Below are 22,716 nucleotides of genomic sequence, written 5' to 3'. Positions count from 1 at the left end.
CCTCGCCCATGACTACCACCCCACGCCACGTTACACTTATACAGTTGCATGTAAAAGTTTGGACATTATTTTGTATGGAGGACTGTGTGGGGCCATTACATGGTATGAAAAGCAATGTGGAGCCCATTATACTGTAAGGCAATGTGGGATCATTATTCTGTATGAAGGACTATTCGAGGCCCATTACACAGTATGAAGGTAATGTGTGGCCAATAATGCTATAAGGAGGACCATGTGGAGCCCATTAGACTGTATGGAGGACCATGTGGGGCCCATTAGACTGTATGGAGGACCATGTGGGGCCCTTTAGACTGTATGGAGGACTATGTCTGACTCATTATGCTGTATGGAGGACTATGTGGGGCCTACCTATTGTTCTGTATGGAGGACTGCGTATGGTCCATTATGTTGTGTGGGGAATCACAGTTGGGGCATCATACTGTGTTGGGGGTCACCATAATTTGCTGGAGGTATTGAGGGGAGTACAGTTGGGTCATCCTACTGTGTGTAGGGTACTATGGAGGAGTTCACTGTGGGGGTACTTTTGTTGGCATCATACTTTATGAGGCAAGGAATGGGTAGCTGGGGGGCTTCAAGAAAAATTACTTTGTAAGGGGGAGAAAGTTGTCAGGTATGCTCATCTGTAACCTCACTGAATGTTAATTTTTTGGGGGGAAAAGGGGGCCCAATTAGAACTTCAGCTATGGGGCCCCATGATTTCTTTGTACGCCCCTACCCGCGAGGAAATACCCAATCCTCCGGTCATGTGATCTGACTCTTATGATCTATTAATTATAATGTGTTATGACAACCCATTTAAGTTTGTTTCCAACATCCAAATTGTTCATCGTTATATTGGATGATAAGCAAAAATGTCCTTGATTGTAAACGTTTTTAATAAATATCAAGGTTGGTCAAAGTTTTTAATTTTGGCCATCTGTGCATTTGAGTTTGACATTCCTGATTTACAAGTTCAAGGGAACCTGTCACATTTTTAATCTGTGAACAACATGGTACACAGAGGGGGAAGCTGAGCAGAGTCATGTATAAAAGTTTATTGGAAAAGATTCAGTAAAACTTGCATTTTATTCATTGAAATCCATTGTGCTTGCATATGCGTCCAGTGGGCGGCCCCATCAGTGATTGACTGCTTTCTCTCTCTTCATGCAGAGAAGACTGTCAGTCATAGAATCATAGAATCATAGAATCATAGAATCGTAGAGTTGGAAGGGACCTCCTGGGCCATCTGGTCCAACCCCCTGCTCAAAGCAGGATTCGCTAAATCATCCCAGTCAGATGTCTGTCCAGCCTCTGTTTGAAGACTTCCATTGAACGAGAACTCACCACTTCTCGTGGCAGCCTGTTCCACTCATTGATCACTCTAACTGTCAAAAAGTTTTTTCTAATATCTAATCTGTGTCTCCTCCCATTCAGTTTCATCCCATTGCTTCTAGTCTTTCCTTGTGCAAATGAGAATAAAGTTGATCCTTCTACAATGTGACAGCCCTTTAGATATTTGTAGACAGCTATTAAGTCTCCTCTCAGTCTTCTCTTTTGCAAACTAAACATTCCCAAATCCTGCAACCTTTCCTCATAAGACAGGGTTTGCAGACCGGTCACCATTCTGGTCGCTCTTTTCTGAACTGATAGCACCGCCCACTGGACTCGTATGCAGACAAGCACCAAGAATTTCAATGAATAAAATGCAAGTTTTGCTGAAATTTTTGTCACAAAAATGAATGTCAGATTGATAAGCGCCTATGCTGTATAACTTCCTGACTGCAGCTCAGACAACATTTTTAACATGACCGGTTCCCTTTAAATGACATATTTCCTTTCATATGTGTATTTCAAATTCAATATATAATATGTATACAATGTTACAGTCTTTACCAAGTCATTCATATTGTAGCTCATTTGCGTTAACACTGGGCTTTTCCATATCCACCCAGTTAGGTCTGAGAACTGAAAGGTGATATTAACCGTGTAGTCCATTTGTTTATATCATACACATCCATTTCCTACAATAGAACCATTGCCATTTATTCCTTTATTCCTTTTCCTCCTGCCTTCAGTCTGATTGTCAGTGTCTTCACATCCCATGACCTTCTGCCTTAATCTTTCCACTACTCTGCCTTTCTTCAGTCTTTACTCCTAAATAAGCAAAACAATATATCATATAGATAGAGCTGGATGGAGGGTGACATACCTGTAATCACACTCTATGCCATCGCCTGGATTCAATAGAAGAAATTCCTTCATATCAAATCATAGATGACAAGGACTATTTGACCCACTTAGCCTTTGTATTTTTTACCTTCAGAATAATACAGTATCACACAATAATGGAGCCTTTTTAGTGCATGTCAGGGAGTTTGTGAGGCAAGTCTATTTCTATAAAACAGATAACACTCTATTAAATAGTGTCTTGTCACCAGGTTTTGCAACCCTATCTGAGAACAGCATGATGTAGGGGCAGAGACCCTGATTCCAGCGATGTATCACTTGCTGTCGTTTTGATAAAACCTCTGTTTATCTGCTGCAGATCTAGCAGTTCTCTGAATAACAAAGCCCACATCACTGATTGGCAGTTTTCAGTGTGCACTGTGCATAAAGTTCTCAATCAATGGGGGACAGGGTTAAACTGAGCTCATGAATATGGTGACTAAACTGGGATTTTATCAAAACAATAGCAAGCAAGTTGCCCAGTAAGTGACACTTCACAGTAATCAGGGTTGCCGTCTCTAGATTATGGTGCTTAGATTAGGTGCCAAAAACCTGGTCAGCGATTCCTTTTAAATATTAAAATACTTAGAGTTTGGCATAAGGAAGGCATTTTGTTAGAATGTTTACATCTAAAAAGACTATACTTATATATACATTGAACTTTTTGTGCATTATGATAGCCTTGTGATAATGTACTCCACTGTCCTTGCCTTTTCTACATTAAATTAATGTCTCTTCTAGCTTTTCTAGTTTCGTCTTATATTTACACCAGCTTATGTAAGAAATATATTGTTGTAACATGGACTGAAATTACCGTAATTTCACCAAATGAAGTAATGCAATCATCCATAAATTTTTGGAGGAAGTCACTTCGTTTGTACCCACAGGCAAACACTTTATGAATCATAGAAATTTAATGTAATATGATCCAGAAAGTGCTTTTTGGGTTATACAATAGCAAAATCTCGTGCTTTAGTTTAATTTTTTGCTTTTAGAACAATGAACCTATTTGCCCTCCATTGAGTGTATGGACTTCCAAGTTCTTAAATAGCTTTAATTACTTATACAGTATAAAAATAAGCAAGTTTGCAATCAACTTGCTTTTTCTATCTGCTGTCATTCTCCTGCAATATGTGCAATAGTTACATTTCAAGAAAAGGGTTAACTCTTAACATCCTAGTCACCTGTCTCCAGCCCATTGATTTCTATACATCAGTTAGTAGTTCACATCCATTCCCCTCCACCTCATCTTCTGAAGAGATGCTGTTATAAATATTGCAAAATCAACAGGTCTGCTAATCTCAGCTCTCTACTTTCACTGTCGGGAGTAAGGAAGCTAAGGAGACTGCATTGCTCTGAGCTGCTCAAGAGACAACTCGAGAATACCACTTTAAGCATTGTACAAAATTACAGTTCTCTAGCCTTCTAGTTGTAGGATGCCATAGTGCAACACCCATAGAAGTTTATGCATATGTAGACTATAATCCTATACTATGGTGCTGTATTGAACCTCTATATAATGTGCCAAATGTAGGGATTTGCTCTGGTAGGCAATGGCAGGGCTGCAGTACCGAGGCAACACACAGGCTTAAAGTCCAACTTCAGTGGTTTAATGTCACTTTAAAACAGCAGGTTAACAGAAAGTAACGGAAAACATAAATATACTCCAGCTTGGAGAACCACTGGTCCCAGACTCACCCTTGCATGGGACGGGCTTAACTAAGCGGCTGCCAGGTCAGCGGCATCTGCCAGGTGCCATTCCCAGGGTTGTTTGGAGTCTTGCTGCTAAAGCTCTGCAGCAAGAATAGTCCAGCAAAACAAGTTCAGGCTAACTCCAGCCAAGTTCCTGTATCTTCCACATACACTCACAATGTGCCATATACCAACCTCCATTACATAGCCCATAACCCCTCCCACAGGTGAGGTAGACATCACATGGGCTGATCACGTGACCATGACATCATCGCAGGTCCTTGTCTTTAGGGAAAATCCCGGCCAAACTTTAACCTGCTGGGAGAAATGTATCTCCCATCCAGCAAAACGCCCTTTCCTGTACCACACAAAGCACAGGCTCTGTACACACAGAGGCCTAAAACAATCTATTGAATATTCAGCAATGATCAGAACATATAGTAAGATAATATCATATAATATGGATTAATTATGTTGCCAAATTCACAACCTAATTGTTCAAATTAATAAATAATATTTGTTTCCATGAATTGTTATAAACTATTTGTCTTTTTATATTATAAATTTCCTAATGTAACTCAACCAAAAGATACTGTATTATAAGGCAAAAATAGAAAAAAAACAATGCATATATTATGCAGCCTATTTTATTCAGTAATTGGTCATAGTCAGTCATTAAAAACCTATTTATTCCTTTCTTCCATACCTACCCCAGTCCCATGGCCTTGAGGTCACTTCATTATTTTTAGTTCCAAATTCAATTGGCATTTATATGAAAAACAAGGTTTGCTATACATTAAGGGTCTAAGAGAGCGACTGTACGGGAATTCACATTAAAAGGTAAATCATTTCAGCTAGGGAAGAAGCTGTGCATTGCTCGCCTCACTTCTCTACAGTTAAATGAGTTTTACCTCTGCAATTGGTATGGTCTTGTAGTACATTGTCTGAATAAGGTATGCAGTTTCTTACTTAGACCATGTTCACATCATCCCAAGGTTGAGTCTTATTTTGCGTTGGTATTTTTTCAGTTGTCCAATGCTCTCATTAACATAAAGGGGTTGCCCGGGCTGAAAAGTCGCATGACTGTATGGATGGTCACGAGACTCCATGTATGTGATTTGTGTACTTGTATATTTGCTGTCATGTGCCATCTACACTCATCTGGCGTCTCTCAATAAAAGAGAGTTGAGAGGAGGGAGTGTCATGATCCCAGTGCAGGTTTTTGAGCTGCACGTCAGGAGTTAATGTCTGGAGCTCAGTGCACGTTTTGACCTGCACACCTGGGGTTAATGATTGTGGCCTCTCTATGGTTCAGGGAGAGCTTCTTAAACCCCTGGGAAGCTCCAATCCCTGTCAGTTATACTTTTGCCTTTGGCCGAGTGTGGTGACCTCTGTGTGCTTGTTCGTTGTTATAGCTTGTTTATTTGGTTCTGACCCGGTTCTGTTCCCCGTTGTGAGTTTGCCTGTTGATTCTGTACTGCGCTTCCCTCTCTGTGTATGACTCATTGCCTGTGATCTGACTGCTCTCTGCTCGCCCCTCTTGTGCCTTGCAGCTATCTCTGTGTATGACTTATTGGCTACGTCCTGACTATCCTCCCTGTCTATGCCCCTTGGTAACTTTGTCTCGCAGTTACCCTGCTAGGAGTTCTCTTGCAGCTCCTAGCTCTCTGGAGTTTAGGCCACGCCCCTAGCAGTCATGTGCTTCAGGTCCTGCCGCTCTGAAGTACGCATCTACTCGGCTGCTGCCCGCTCCACAGGTATCTTTGAGCACAGTTCGCTTTACTCAGGACACACGCACTGGCTCAGTGAGCAAGTTCAGTGCGGTGTTCCTGACAGGGAGATGAGACTAGTGGTCACGTGACTGCAAGTATACACATCATACACATATGGTCACAGGACCATCCACCTGCATTGAGAATACAGGGGAATCCTGACATTATACACATCACACACATATGGTCACAGGACCACTCCTGCAGGGAGAATACAAGGGAATCGTGACATTATACACATCACACACATATGGTCACAGGACCATCCACCTGCATGGAGAATACAGGGGAATCATGACATTATACACATCACATACATATGGTCACAGGACGACTCTGGCATGGAGAATACAGGGGAATCATGACATTATACACATCCCAGACATATGGTCACAGGACCACTCATGCATGGAGAATACAGGGGAATCCTGACATTATACACATCACATACATATGGTCACAGGACCACTCCTGCATGGAGAATACAAGGGAATCGTGACAGTATACACATCACATACATATGGTCACAGGACCACTCCTGCATGAAGAATTCAGGGGAATCGCGACAGTATACACATCACATACATATGGTCACAGGACCACTCCTGCATGGAGAATACAGGGGAATCATGACAGTATACACATCACATACATATGGTCACAGGACCACTCCTGCAGGGAGAATACAGGGGAATCGTGACAGTATACACATCACATACATATGGTCACAGGACCACTCCTGCATGGAGAATAAAGGGGAATCGTGACAGTATACACATCACATACATATGGTCACAGGACCACTCCCGCATGGAGAATACAGGGGAATTGTGACAGTATAAACATCACATACATACAGTATACTCATAGGAACACCCACCTGCATGGACAATACAGGGGAATCATGACAGTATGCACATTGCACACTTTTCATTTCAGCCCATAGAGTCCCTGGTCTGGGAGCCACGGAATACTAACTTGGTCACTGGATCAGTTTCAGAAGCCTGCAAACCTCTTTGTCCTACCTGCTGGCATCCTAGGAACCTTTTCTAATTAGTAGGTCTAGTACGGCATCTCGGATGTGATGTGATGCATGCATGATGTCAAGCTGGGCCTACTAATCAGAAGACGTGTCGAGTTCTCGGGTAGAAGCAGACACACTGGACTCTGGTCCAGCAGCCATGGAATACCAGCTTGGCCACTGCACCAGTTTCCTGTGAATCTTTTTCTCAACTCTACCCAGTGTGTATCAGTTTCAATACATGATTTATGTCCAAGAATTAACTCTCTTTATATCACACTCTAGCTGTGCAAATAAAGGGTATGACGTTTCTGTGTCTATACAGTATAGCTTGGCAGCGGACACACGACTTATGCACATAACCCAATACTCTGCTCTCTCCACTTGTGTGCAGGTGCAGACTAGTAGTTGCATCCAGCACATGCGCAGATCCAGGGGACTCTCTTGCCTGTATTCTTTCATGTGCTGAACACGTCGAGTACCTGCGCAGCAGTGAAGACAGCCTGGGACAGCCAAGAAAGCAGACTTGTGGATAAATCACATGGTCCCTTCCATTTTGCATTGTTTAGATATGGAGACCGCCTGTATCCAATGCTCACACTGTATATACAGTGGGGCAAAAAAGTATTTAGTCAGTCAGCAATAGTGCAAGTTCCACCACTTAAAAAGATGAGAGGCGTCTGTAATTTACATCATAGGTAGACCTCAACTATGGGAGACAAACTGAGAAAAAAAAATCCAGAAAATCACATTGTCTGTTTTTTTTTCATTTTATTTGCATATTATGGTGGAAAATAAGTATTTGGTCAGAAACAAGCAATCAAGATTTCTGGCTCTCACAGACCTGTAACTTCTTCTTTAAGAGTCTCCTCTTTCCTCCACTCATTACCTGTAGTAATGGCACCTGTTTAAACTTGTTATCAGTATAAAAAGACACCTGTGCACACCCTCAAACAGTCTGACTCCAAACTCCACTATGGTGAAGACCAAAGAGCTGTCAAAGGACACCAGAAACAAAATTGCAGCCCTGCACCAGGCTGGGAAGACTGAATCTGCAATAGCCAACCAGCTTGGAGTGAAGAAATCAACTGTGGGAGCAATAATTAGAAAATGGAAGACATACAAGACCACTGATAATCTCCCTCGATCTGGTGCTCCACGCAAAATCCCACCCCGTGGGGTCAGAATGATCACAAGAACGGTGAGCAAAAATCCCAGAACCACGCGGGGGGACCTAGTGAATGAACTGCAGAGAGCTGGGACCAATGTAACAAGGCCTACCATAAGTAACACACTACGCCACCATGGACTCAGATCCTGCAGTGCCAGACGTGTCCCACTGCTTAAGCCTGTACATGTCCGGGCCCGTCTGAAGTTTGCTAGAGAGCATTTGGATGATCCAGAGGAGTTTGGGGAAAATGTCCTATGGTCTGATGAAACCAAACTGGAACTGTTTGATAGAAACACAACTTGTCGTGTTTGGAGGAAAAAGAATACTGAGTTGCATCCATCAAACACCATACCTACTGTAAAGCATGGTGGTGGAAACATCATGCTTTGGGGCTGTTTCTCTGCAAAGGGGCCAGGACGACTGATCCGGGTACATGAAAGAATGAATGGGGCCATGTATCGTGAAATTTTGAGTGCAAACCTCCTTCCATCAGCAAGGGCATTGAATATGAAACGTGGCTGGGTCTTTCAACATGACAATGATCCAAAGCACACCACCAGGGCAACGAAGGAGTGGCTTCGTAAGAAGCATTTCAAGGTCCTGGAGTGGCCTAGCCAGTCTCCAGATCTCAACCCTATAGAAAACCTTTGGAGGGAGTTGAAAGTCCGTGTTGCCAAGTGAAAAGCCAAAAACATCACTGCTCTAGAGGAGATTTGCATGGAGGAATGGGCCAACATACCAACAACAGTGTGTGGCAACCTTGTGAAGACTTACAGAAAACGTTTGACCTCTGTCATTGCCAACACAGGATATATCACAAAGTATTGAGATGAAATTTTGTTTCTGACCAAATACTTATTTTCCACCATAATATGCAAATAAAATGAAAAAAAAACAGACAATGTGATTTTCTGGATTTTTTTTTCTCAGTTGGTCTCCCATAGTTGAGGTCTACCTATGATGTAAATTACAGACGCCTCTCATCTTTTTAAGTGGTGGAACTTGCACTATTGCTGACTGACTAAATACTTTTTTGCCCCACTGTATGTTAGTATCTGGATCATATATTGAACATTTCGGGACATTATCTTTATAGATTTTTTTTTCTATAAAATGTCCAACCCCTTCAAATACCTACAAAGAGCTTTTGCCACATACGATTCCCAAAGGGAAGATTTACAAAAATACTAAATTATTATATTGCCATCTTGGACCTGGTTCATTGTGAATAAATGTACAGAATATGTGATGAAAATTTTTTTCCATTTTATTGTTTTTTTTTATATGATCAACAAGAACAAAACAAGTTAAAGTTATTACATTAGCATTGTTCCACTTGGCGCACTAAGGCAGAAAAATATCTTCATGTAGAAAAATGTAACTTGACTCAGCCCAATCCATTGAACGTGAGAAGTTTGGCATCAAGTTATAGTTTTCGGCATCAAGATATCTTGCGCCATTGTGGTGGGTGCGTCATGCGGTGGTTTTCCACAATCGTAACCCGTCGCACAGCAGATTTACAAGTGTTGCGATCAGAGTGTTTGCATTATTTATCTACTAGATTTACCGCGGTTTATTATATAACATTCATTGTGCAGAATGACCCTATTGAATTTTTTCAATACTGTAAGAAAAGATCCATCCTCTTTGTATAGTTCAGAAGTGGGGAAGAGCCGTGCTGTATTTTCCTTACATTCCGAATTCAAAGGGCTTTTCAATTTCTGTCCGTGTACATGGTTGGCTGAGCTGTACTGCGGTAAGCCGTCCCTGGTATTGTATGTGAATTATACTTTAAAGACTAAGGGTAGAGAGCCTGGAAATATGCATCTTATTCCCTGTCTCAGTGCGTGGTGATCTTTCCTCTTCTTGGATTTCTCCGCGTTATGTTAGGCCCTGTTTATTTCACTTGGTGCAGAGAGCCACTTGCTTATTCCACACATTTGTTTCCAGGTGCCAGATTGACCTGTCGGCCTTAAGCAAAGAACAGACTCACAAACTGAAGCTGAATCTGGAAGAAGGGGAAGGTTGTCTGGTTCTTCTAGTGACTCTGACAGCCTCGGCTGCCATCAGTGTCTCCGACCTTTCTGTCAGCTGCTTGGAGGATCAAAAAGAGCGTAAGGAAATTCTGCGGAGATATGTACGTAATACCAATTAGCTGTCTACCAAAAAGTGTTTTACTGGCTTGCAAACCCTGATTGGAAACAATATTATATATAGCTATGTAGAAATATATGGACTCATAATTAATATACAAATTTTAGCAATTAATATTTAAATAATGTGTTTTTTTCCTAGGAAAATGGCATAAATCGTTTTAACTGGTAAAAGGTACTGTATAGTTCAGGTTAAATCATGTATGATAGATAGATAGATAGAGACATCTCTTTGAGACGACTGCCCAAAGTTCCATTGAAAATGATCCTCAAGGGCGTGGCATGTCAAATAACATGGCCAATATGTGAAATGCAATGTATATAGTAGAACATATGTCAAATGTCACAGAAAACCTGGACAGGATCTAGGGCTGGTCTACTCAAAGAGGATGATGGCATTTTAGAGGGTTAACTATTTAGTAAATGTCAGAATAAACTAATATAAATATGTACATATACAGTGCGTATGTATATATAATGTATATGTGTGTATGTGTATATATATATATATGTATGTCTTTAGTGCCGTGTAAGTCAGATGTGGCCGATGTTAAATTTGTAATGTACTGTTTATATAACCAAAAAAAGAAAATGCTATGTGTATGCATAGATAGTATATACAATATTATATATATACATACATACTGTATATATGTCCACACACATATGTGTGCGTGTGAACAAATATGTGTGTATAGATATATATATTTTTTTAACACACATAGATACATTTCATAAATGTCATATTTCTGCCTAAGTGGACATTTATTTATAAACCTACTGTACAGTTATATGTCAAAAACTTTCATAAAGTTAAAAAAAAGTAATAGCCATTATCACAATGCATTTTAAGGACTACTAAATTTGCAAAATAAAAAAATCCTAATTTTAAGTAGCAAATCTTCTCATGCCCCGGTACCATTCCGAGCCCCGGTGTCGTCCGGCGTACAGGGAGCAGAGCCGCGCAGACGTCGGCAGTTCTACTCGTAGGACAGAGAGTGGAGCTCTAATACCAGTGTATGGATTTGGAGACTATCACTGGAAAGGTTGTAGGAGAGAGGAGAAAAAGCGATTTCCACTTAATATCACAAAGCTTTTATTGTACAATAGTGCAGGTGTTTAGAAGGCTTCTCTAGACACTCAGCCATTAAACCAAACTCTGCCTAACAAAGACATGCTTAATTTTTCTTCTAGATTATAAAATATTCCTGCTCCCTGACTAGAGCCCTTTCAATAACTGAATTTAATAAAGATGTACCTTATCGGGCAGTGCAGATAACATGAAGTGCTGGTACTAATGCCGTACAATATTCTTCAAACAGATTAGCTGGATGTTCGCCTCGGTAAATGTATTCAGGCTATCTGCAGTGAATCAGCTGCCGGCTAATGCTTGTACAACTCATACACCCATAGCGTTATCATAAACACGCTGAAATAGAGGTGACTTAGCACCGCCAAACAAAACCTTTCATTCAAGGAAACTAATAGAGACTGAAGTCGGTGTATTTAGCTACTTGAGGCAGATGTATTATAACAGCAATCAAGAAAAAAGTCCTTTATTTGAAATGAAAAGGCACACCATTTTACTTTATTTAAAAATAAGAAACACAGTTATAGACACCTAACATCTATTCCATTGAAACCGTGGTCTCCTGTAAAAAAATCATTAAAAAAAATAACTATATTCCTCACCTATCCAGCATTCTGTCCAACGCCGTAATCCATTTCTGCGATAAATGGTTTTCAACCTGGATGGTGCCAAGATGTGACCGTCCAGGCTGAAAACCACGGGAGAATGAGCTGCTGCGAGCGCACCTTCTGTGACTAGCGAGGTTACCGCAGGTCAATGAGGCTGCGTTCCCAGCGGGCCAATGAACTGCTGTGACCTCAGTGAGATCACCGCTTGCACCCTGGGAAAGAGTCTCATGATTCAGTGCTGAGCTCAGTGAGTTCATGGCAGCTCAACTTGAGAAATTTCTCACAGTGCTAGCGGTGATCTCACTGAACACAGCCTCAGTGACCGCGGTAACTTCGATGACGTCAACGCTAGTCACTGACGCTGCGCAGCTGCTCATTCTCCCATGATTTTCAGACTGGATGGTTGCATTTTGGCACCGTTCAGGTTGAAAGCCAATTATTACTGATGTGAATTACGGCATGGGACAGTATGTCAGACAGGTGAGGAATATTGTTTTTTATATTTGTTTTTTTACAGGAGACCTGGGCTTCAATGGAATGAGCGTCAGGTGAGTATAACGTTTATATTTTTAAATACATTTGTAAAACAACGTGTTTTTTTATTTCAAATAAAGTAAAGTAGGTTATTCTTTGTGTTTTTTACGACCATGACCATGTGACTATGAGGTTAGTAATGGAAAGCCATCTTGCAAACACCTCTCCATTACTAACTGCTAGGCATAATATCACCTGAAAATACAAAGGTGACATCAACCCCACAAATATGAACCTCAGTTGCCACCACCACAGGGCAATTGAGAAGAGCTGGCACAGCACCAGAATTGGCATATCTAGTAGATGCACCTTTTCTGGGGCAGCTGCAGAATTCTATTTTTAGGCTGGGGAGGGCTATACCCATGACCCCCAGAAGCCTGAGAATACCAGTTCCCTAACTTGGCTGGTTGTCAATAAATGATGGGGAAGGCACACTGTTTTTTTTTTTTTTAATTTATTTAAATAATTTAAAAAAATGGCATGGAGACTCCTCTATTCTTGATAACCAGCCATGATAAATCTGACAACTAAGGGTTGCAGCCCTCAGCTGTCAGTTTTGACATGCTGGTTAGCAAAAATCGAGGGGAACCCACGCTTTTTTAAAATTTATTGATAGCACAGGCCCCGGCTGATGAATACTCCTATCAGCCGTGCCTGCTCCCGCTGTTATTAGCGGCAGCAGGCGTAGACTGATGGGAGTAGTACTCCGCCTCTGTGACCGGAGGTAAACTTTTATTTAAAATTCAATTTTATTACATTTTTCAAAATAGTATTACAGAGAAGAAAAAGTCAAAATCCTTCAATACAAGAACATATTTCTTAATATAGTAAAAATGTATGCAATTTCTAACAATAACCACATTTTTACAGAGGTAAACTTTTTACTGCTGCTGGCGCTCTGTCCTTCTGGAATGATCTTACCACTGATCAGAGGAGATGACTGCATGGGAAACACCCGATGTTTGGGGTGCCAAACCCGAACAGTAACACGGACTTCCTAGAGAAGTCTGTGTTTGGGGGCCATAACCGAACAATAGGTGTTCAGTACGGACACAAAACTTTACTGTTTGGGTTCGCCCATCTCTACTCATCATGGGAACTTAACATAAAGATTTTTTTTTGTCCTGCTTTGAAAGTTATCCTGTCTAGGCTGGGGTAATAAAAAAAAATGCTTCACTCACCTCCTGACCCAGCGCTACACATGTCCCTTGCCAGTCTCAGGCATCAACATCCAGAAAGGTCATCAGTTGAGTACAAGAGCCAGTCAGTGTGAGCAGGTTGTGGGATGCAGTGACGGACAGGAGACAGAGCAACTGTTAACAATTTTAATTAACACTGGAATAGTTCACGAACGGAGGTATACAGATAACAGGGGAGTAAACAGTTCAAAATGTAAATAGTATGCAGGGTTAAAGAACAGTACAAAGGGTATTAGCAGTTCTTGTTGGGTCAACTTATCCTATCAGTCGTTTCTCAGGACTTGGTGGAACACAGAGCAGGTGATGACGCCAACAACGGCTGGCGCGGCACTTGTCCGATGAGGTCCCGAAGGTAACGAAGATCCGTCTTCTGGCGGCAGTGGTTGGTCTCTAATGCCTTACACTGAGCCCCTAGTCCATATACTGATGTGGCCGGGGGAGTGTGGGCCACCGCACTGTTTGAGCACACCGAGGTCCGGCAGATATACACTGGGGAATCGGGGCATAGATGGCGGTTCTGCACCCGGTCTCTCTTAGGCGGCACGCGCACGGTACTCACGGACCCGGAGCGTATGGCACATCTCTTTGTGGTGACAAAGGGACACAATGCACGCCTCTCCTCACAGTCTCTGTCAGCAGTGGCGGCGATGCTCGGGCGTGGGCCTGCGCTGTACTGATGCTCGAGGACCGGAGCACTCACTTCTCCCTACTGCACGCTGTCTGTTCCCACCAAGTTTGCCTGTTTCCGCACGTGCTGAAGCTGTAAACCCTTAGCCATACCCCCAGCTTCAACATGCAAGGATTGGTCTGTTCCCTTAAACTTTCCCTCGGGCAACAGAGGAGACAGCCCTGACAGTTCCGGAACCGGCACAGAACAGGTACCCATGGCATGGTCTTTCTTCTTACATCAGCAGCTACTGATCGGCTGCAACCTCTACATTCGGTTTGAATGTACTTATTCAGTTTGGAAAGATTGAGTCATTTTATAAACTTCCCTCTACTGATTTATGACCACAGACAACATCCAAGTCGTTGAGTTGAACTCTAATGTGGTCATAAATCAGCTGATATTTGTTCAGTAAATATATAAAAAATAAAAAGATACAGGAATTACAATCTCACTAACGAATTCTCAATGAACTCATTCTGCGGTCAGCATTGCAGGAAAACAAAGAGCCTGGAAAAGCAAAATGTTGAAAATTTTTAACCCAGTTCCAAAAATTATTTGTAACCCCAAAGCCCTAAATGCATGCATTAAAGGGATTGTCCCACGAACAAAGTAGATTTTAATTAATAGATCTTGAAATAAAAATAAGTTCCACAATTGGATATTAAAAAATAAAATGTTCCTGTGCTGAGATAATCTTTTAATCTCATAAAATCCCGTCTTCCAACACCATCTATATGCTGATGACACTCAGATCTACCTCTCTGGCCCAGACGTCACCTCTCTGCTGTCCAGAATCCCGAAGTGTCTAACAGATATATTCTCCTACTTCTCCGCTCACTTCCTAATAATTATTCCGAATAATAATAATAATAATAATAAATGTGCCCTAAAAGATGGTTGGATATAACACAATTCCTAGGCAGGGGAGTAAGCAAAATAGACTAAACAGACAGGACAACAAGGGATCACAGCTGATTCTATCTGTGACGTAAAATATTTCCTTGCCTATTTTTAAACATATTTTACCTCATAGAAACCAGCAGTTGTGATCCTGTCCTGTCCTGTCTGTATACTCTTTTGTTTCCTCTTCTGCCCAGGAGCAGGGCCGGCGTTAGGGGCAGGCAGACCAGGCAGCTGCCTAGGGCCCAGCTCCCCCAAGGGCCCCCAGCTAGCGGCACATCATGCAACCGCTATGGGGCCCCTGTGAAGCAGGGGGGCCCGCCTGCCCCCAGCGCCAACTCCTCCAGCCCCCAGCGCCGACTCCTCCCTCCGCCCAATGATGGAGGAGAGAGGGTCAGCTGATGCTCCCTCTCACATCATTCCCCGCTCTGCCTCTGACACAGCGGGTGCGCAATGACGTCATCGCGCGCTCACTGTGTGCCAGGCAGAGCAGGAGACAGGAGCCGGGAGCAGCGCGGGCACGAGGAGAAGGTGAGGAGAGTGTTTTTTTTTTATTGCAGCAGTGAGTACTGGACTGTGGGGCCATTCTGGGGGGGGCTGTGCTGTGCTGAGGGGGGGTGCGTGCTGTATACCATGGGGCTGTGCTGGGGGGGCTGTCTTGTATATCATGGGGCCGTGCTGAGGGAGTGCTGTATACCATTGGGCTGTGCTGGGGGGTGCTGTATACCATGGGGCTGTGCTGTATATCATGGTGCTGTGCTGGGGGCTGTGCTGTATACCATGGGGCTGTGCTGGGGGAGGGGTGCTGTATAGCATGGGGCTGTGCTGGGGAGTGCTGTATACCATGGGGCTGTGCTGGGAGGGGGTGCTATACCATGGGGCTGTGCTGGGGGAGGGGTGCTGTATAGCATGGGGCTGTGCTGGGGGGTGCTGTATGCCATGGGGCTGTGCTGGGAGGGGGTGCTGTATACCATGGTGCTGTGCTGGGAGGGCTCTGCTGGGGAAGCTGTGCTGTATATCATGGTGCTGTGAAGGGGGGTGCTCTATACCATGGTGCTGTGCAGGGGGGCTGTGCTGTATACCATGGGGCTGTCCTGGGGGGCTGTGCTGTATATCATGGGGCTGTGCTGGGGGGCTTGTGCTGTATACCATGGGGCTGTGCTAGGAGGGGTTGCTGTATACCATGGGGCTGTGCCAGGAGGGGGTGCTGAATACCATGGGGCTGTGCTGTGGGGGGTGCTGTATACCATGGGGCTGTGCTGGGGGGTGCTGTATACCATGGGGCTGTGCTGGGGGTGCTGTATACCATGATGCTGTTCTGGGAGGGGGTGCTATATACCATGGTGCTGTGCTGAGGGGGCTGTGCTGTATACCATGGTACTGTGCTGGGAGGGGGTGCTGTAAACCATGGGGCTGTGTTGGGGGGCTGTGCTATATACCATGGGGCTGTGCTGGGGGGTTGTGCTGTATACAATGGTGCTGTGCTGGGGGGCTGTGCTGTAAACAATGGTGCTGTGCTGGGGGGGCTGTGCTGTTTACCATGGTGCTGTGCTGGGGGGCTGTGCTGTATACCATGTTGCTGTGCTCGGGGGCTATGCTGTATACCATGGGGCAGTGCTGTATACCATGGTGCTGTACTGGGGGGCTGTGCTGTACACCATGGTGCTGTGCTGGGGAGGGGGGCTGTGCTGTTTACCATGTTGGGCTGTGCTGTATACCATGGTGTTGTGCTGGGGGAGGGGGGCTGTGCTATATACCATGTGGGGCTGTGGTATATACCATGTGGGGCTGTGCTGTATACCATGTGGGGCTGTGTTGTATGCTATGTAGGCTGTGCTATATACCATGTGGGGCTGTGCTATATACCATATGGGGCTGTGTTGTATACCATGTGGGGCTGTGCTGTATACCATGTGGGACTGTGCTATTTACCATGTAGGCTGTGCTATATACCATGTGTGGCTGTGTTATATACTATGCGGCTGTGCTATATACTATGTGGCTGTGTTATATACCATGAGGGGTACATTATGCATTAAATTCTATGGGGGAGGCTGTGTTATATAATATGGGGGGCTACATTATATTCAATGGGGAGGTGGGCTGTATTATATTCTCTTCAGGGCTACATTATATTCTATGGGGGGGTGTATTATATTTATTATATTCTATGGGGGTGATTACATCATACTCTGAGGGGACTACATTATACTATATGAGGAGGCTACCTTATATTCTATGGGGGCTGCATTATATTCTATGGGGGGCTAGATTATATTGTATGGGGGCTGCATTATAGTCTATGGGGGTGCTCGATTATATTGTATGGGGGCTGCATTATATTCTATGGGGGCTAGATTATATTGTATGGGGGCTGCATTATACTTTGAGGGGGCTACATTATATTCTATTAGGGCTGCATTATACAGTATTATATGAGGAGGGCTACATTGTTTTCTATGGAGGGGCTACAATATACTATATAAGGGGCTGCATTATATTCTATGGGGGGCTGCATTAAATTCTATGGGGGGTTACATTAGATTCTGTGGGGTGGCTGCATTATGCTCTAAGGGGGGGCTGCATTATATTCTACTGTATGGATGGTTACATTATATTGTATGGCTGCATTATACTCTGTGGGGTGGCTGTATTATACTTTATGTGAGCTGCTTTATGCTGTATTGAGCACTATGGGGAATACATTATACTATGTAAAGAACTATGGGGTGCATTATACTATGGGAAATGAATTGTACTACATGGATGACTGGCGGTGTATTATACTATATGAAGCACTATGAGGAGTGTATTATACTGTATGGAGGACTGAGCAGTGTATTTTGGAGGACTATGAGGAGTGTATTATACTATATGGAGGGCTATGAGGAGTGTATTATACTATATGGAGGGCTATGAGGAGTGTATTATACTATAAGGAGGACTATGGGGAGTGTATTATACTATATGGAGGACTGAGGAGTGTATTATACTATATGGAGGACTATGGGGCGTAAACTGTAGATGTGCTGCTGATAACATGATACTGTATGGTGATCTGTTAGTGATCAGTTAGTGATTCTTCTGTCCCCATCATTCTTTCTCAGACGGTAGAAAGAGGCCGGGAAACCAGTGTTGAACGACATAAATTTTGTCGATCACACTCATTTAGTGGCCTGAACTCAGCGCATGTAAATACAATTGAAATGCTTCTGTGTGATGTGCAATATGTTAGCATTTGGGGCCCCATTTTAAACTTTACTTAGGGCCCCACTTTGCCTAAAACCGGCCCTGCCCAGGAGATGTAGTATTTTCAGACCATGTTCCTGCACGGTCAGACACAGATATTAGGCTGGACTTAGACGAGCATATGGCATACCATGCAAGACCATGGGATGCAATATGCTAATGACACTCGGCTCCAGCTCTGCTGCAAGTTGGAGCCGAGTGTCAGTGCACCGTGCTCCGATCCTCTTGCATCAGAGAATTGCAGCACAGGTGTGGGGGCGACGGAGAAAGTAATTTCACCATCTCCTCTGTTGCCTGTCTCGGCATATATCGAACTGCAGTGGGATGACATCCAAGTGCAGTTCAATGTTTCACACGCACCCATAGACTGCGACTGTTCCTTCATTCCCAATCGGAGATTTGCACTGCCCATACTATGGGTATAACATTGGGCAAAGTGCTATGCCATGTTTATTAACATAACACTCAGCCATGTTAAACGCTCGTTTGAACCCCAGCCTTACACATTATACAGCATGGGCACATTTATAAGATTATCTCAGCACAGGATAATTTAATATATCCAATTTTGAAATATATTATTATTATTATTATTATTATTATTATTATTATTATTATTATTAAAAGTAAAAATATCTGTTGATTAAAATGTGCTTTGTTCATGGGACAACCCCTTTAACTAAATAAAACTGATCCATAAAAAAGTGTCCATGTACTTCTCCCAGCTGCTGATCACAGCTGGGAGCTCAACATAAGTTCTAGCCAAACTCCGGCTGTCACTGCCTGGAATGGTGCCGGCACCACCCCAGGCCATTGAACCCCTCTAAATGCAGCGATTGAAAAAGTACAGATATTTGGTATCACCGCGTCTAGAATGACCCAACCTATAAAATTGTCACACTAGTTAACCCCTTCAGTGAACACCAGAAAAAAAATAAATGTGACAAAAAACGATCCTTTTTCATCATACCGCCAAACAAAAAATGGAATAAAACATGATCGAAAAGTCAAATGGAAATAAAAATGGTATCGCTGAAAATATCATCTTATCCCGCAAAACAAACAAACTGCCATATAGCTCCATCAGTGAAAAATAAAACAAAAAAGCTCTTAGCTTCTATAAAATAATTTTTATTGTGTGAAAACAGCAAAACACTTAAAAAAAATTCTATAAATGTGGTATTGCTGTAATCTTACTGACCCAAAGAATAAAGCTGCCTTATCACTTTTACCACATGGTGAAAGTCATAAAAAAAATCCCAAAAATCAGAATAGAAAGCGATCAAAAAATGTTATGTGCCCAAAAATTCTACCAATAAAAATCGTCAACTTGTCCTGCAAAACACAAGACATCACATGACTCTGTTGGCAGAAATCTAGAAAAATTATCACTCTCAAAATATGGCTATGCAAACACATTCTTTTGCAATAAAAAGCGTCTTTTAGTGTGTGACAGCAACCAAACATAAAAAAGATATAAATCTAGTATTGCTGTAATCGCACAGACCCGAAGAATAAAGCTGTCTTATCACTTATACTGCACGGTGAATGACATTAAAAAAATAAAAACAAATTCGTCACCTGCTGTTGATTTTTTCATTCTGCCTCCCAAAGATCACAATAAGGCTCGGCTCACATTTATCCTGAGCTCTATACTGAGCGTTTACACTTGGATTTCAGTGTCTATCTGAAATACGTGATTCAGACGGAACCCCCATGGAATATTCCCTATAATGAGGCAGAATGGGGCACTGTGGATACTGTCTGGCCTATGTGTTAGAAGGTTGCATATGTAGTGAAGCCCGAGAGGCAGAGCAAGGGTTAGCAATTTTTAATTTAACAAGGGTTACTCCACACAGGGAGGTAAGCAGTTAAATGGGGAAATAAACAGTTAAATTGCAGAGAATATGCAGAGATAATGAGCAATAAATGAGATAATGGCAGTTCCTTTGAACACTTATTGTGTCAGTAGTCTCTCAGTCTGGAGGTGCTGCTTGAAAGTTGGTAGTGTCAACAACGGCTGGCGTGGTGCTTGTCCAATGAGGTCCTGCGGCCAACGGTGATCTATCTTCTGGCGACAGCGGTCGGTCTCCAGCATGTTCTGCTGATCCCCTAGTCCATGAATTGATGCGGTTGAAGCAAACAAGGCCACAACACTGTCAAGAGTCCAGCGTGGTCAGAAAAATATCAATGTAAATTTACCACTAATATGAAATACAACAAGTCTTGAATAAACATTCTCAGAATCAGTGGGATCTGTTGAAGCGTTCAAGAGTTATTATCTCAAAAAGTGACTGACACTGGTCAGAATAAAAAAAAATGACCTGGTCAGGAAGGTGAAAATAGGCTGTTGGGTGAAGAGGCTAATAAATCTTTCAGCAGGAAAGCTTTTTAAAAGCTTGACTACGTAAAATGCAACTATAAAAAAAAGCTATAAAAAAATAATGGAGAGCGGATGAGCTACAAAGTTTCCATAACTCCTACAGAAATTATTGGTAGTTACAGAAACATCGTAGCTCTGTCGCTCTGGCTGTTATTGTCGCTTCGCCTCCTGTGGTCAAAGCCGAGACTAGAAAAATGACCCTTATAGCTCTTTCACAAATGTACTATTACATCAAATATTATATGTGCAGCTTTATATTTTGTGCCATTTAACTATAGCATTAGTTTAACCCCACCTGAGCATTATTGATCGGTGCAGGTTCTACAGTACTTTTTTTTTTACTATTTTGAACTTGCAGAGAAATATCATCTCACATTGTCTTTTGTTACTTCTGTAATTGCTTGGTTGCATTCGAAATATTTTATGAGTAAAAAATCCCATAAAGTTAAAGTAATAACTGGGTGAGGATTGTATAATAGAAATTCTTTGATAGGATTGAGGAACACTGGATTTCATCTTGTAGGACAGAATGTATGCAAATGACTGCAGCAAGTACAGGTAAAATGTTTCCATTTTGTATGCGGGTGGTTTGAAAATTAGGCTTCATTAATCACGATTCAGCATCTACTAAAGTGAGAAATGTATCAATTTTAATACTGTGTTTTGGAGGCTTGGACTGGCCCATAGGGGAACAGGGCAATCCCCCGGTGGGCCCCTGTGCAGATCTGGGCCTCCAACCCCACTGTATGGGCAGTGCTTGGTATCCACTTGATTCACTCTGTACAGAAAAAAGCAGCATCTCATTATTCATTAACCAAACTACCCAGTTTATTATTATATAGAGATACAGGTAAATTTGTGAACGAAGGTACTGTAATATTTGTATGCAGATGAAAAGTGGGAAAAGTCAATGTTACTGGTAGGCCCTTGGCAACCAAGTCCAACACTGACCCCAAGTTTAACCGTTTCTTGACATCTGCCATACATACAATTCCTATGTCGGATGTGGGTATATGGAGCAGATCTGTTAGTTCAGATCTCTGCTGGTTAACCACTTAAAAGGTTGTTCCCAAAATTCAATTTAACCCCTATACAATACGGGTCTTGATCACTTGGAGTTTGATTTCTAGGATCCCCATGATCCCAAGATCAGGGCTCTAGTACCCCCAAAATTAGGTTCTGCAGCCCTATCCTGAGCTGAGAGGCACATGTAGGCCTTTGCCCCATTCATAGTCTATGGAACTGTTCAGCTCAGTACTTGGCTATTTCCTGTTGTCCCTTAGATAATGAATGGAGCAGAAGCAAAGCAGGTGCATATCTGCTCCATTCAGGGTGCGGCTGCAGAGTCTGCTTCTTGAGGTTCCAGAGTCCTGATCTTGGGATCACTGGGGTCCTGATGGTCAAACCACCAAGCGATCAGCAGGTTACTCCCTTATCCTATGCATTGGGGATAACTTGATTTTTAGGTGGAATAACCCTTTATATGTCAAATCGTTGGGGATATCTTAATTTTTTTGGCTAATCACCCTTTAAATGCTCTTGTCAATCACTGAAAGTCACATTGATATGCCTGGAAAAAAAAGTTATGACTATTGGAAGAAGGTTATAACACAAAAAAGAAAACTTACCATGACAAAAAGGGTTTGAAGGAAACCTGTTGCCACCACTGACATTTTGCTCGGGTGATCTACGAGTATTTGGAAGTGCTCAGAGATTTAGTTTCTGTCTCCGCAGTTGCATGATTTGCATTTTCTAGACAGCCTGAATTCATGTGGGAATTCCCTAACAAACCGGCAACCCCCACATGTATTTAGGCTGTCAAGTAGCTGCAAATCATGCAGCTGCGGCAACAGAAACTAAATCTCTGAGCACTTCCAAATACTCGGAGGACACCCGAACATGCTCGGGAAAACCCAAGCAACGAGCATACTCGCTCATCACTAGTTCCTACAGTTACTCACCAACCAATTTGGTCTTATGTCTGTATCTTGGATTTTATCAATTTTTTTTTATATCTTGTACTTAATAAAATTAGATTTGTTTATCTT

General features: G+C 42.6%; 1 protein-coding gene across 6 annotated transcripts in view; it reads left to right on the top strand.

Annotated features, from left to right (window-relative positions):
• Positions 1-22,716, top strand: part of MCTP1 (multiple C2 and transmembrane domain containing 1) — a 1,234,258-nt gene that overhangs the window by 611,474 nt on the left and 600,068 nt on the right. For all 6 annotated transcript variants that reach the window (XM_073589970.1, XM_073590053.1, XM_073589912.1 and 3 more), the window contains one exon: positions 9,833-10,019. In XM_073589970.1, coding sequence (XP_073446071.1) covers positions 9,833-10,019 — 187 coding nt within the window. The remainder of the gene's footprint in view (positions 1-9,832; positions 10,020-22,716) is intronic.

The sequence above is a fragment of the Dendrobates tinctorius genome, unplaced genomic scaffold (assembly GCF_039654945.1).
Source record: "Dendrobates tinctorius isolate UK_male_01 unplaced genomic scaffold, ASM3965494v1 ptg000003l, whole genome shotgun sequence".
Lineage (NCBI taxonomy): Eukaryota > Metazoa > Chordata > Amphibia > Anura > Dendrobatidae > Dendrobates > Dendrobates tinctorius.
Note: the sequence above shows the minus strand (reverse complement) of the source record. Positions and strands in the feature narration are given on the sequence as shown.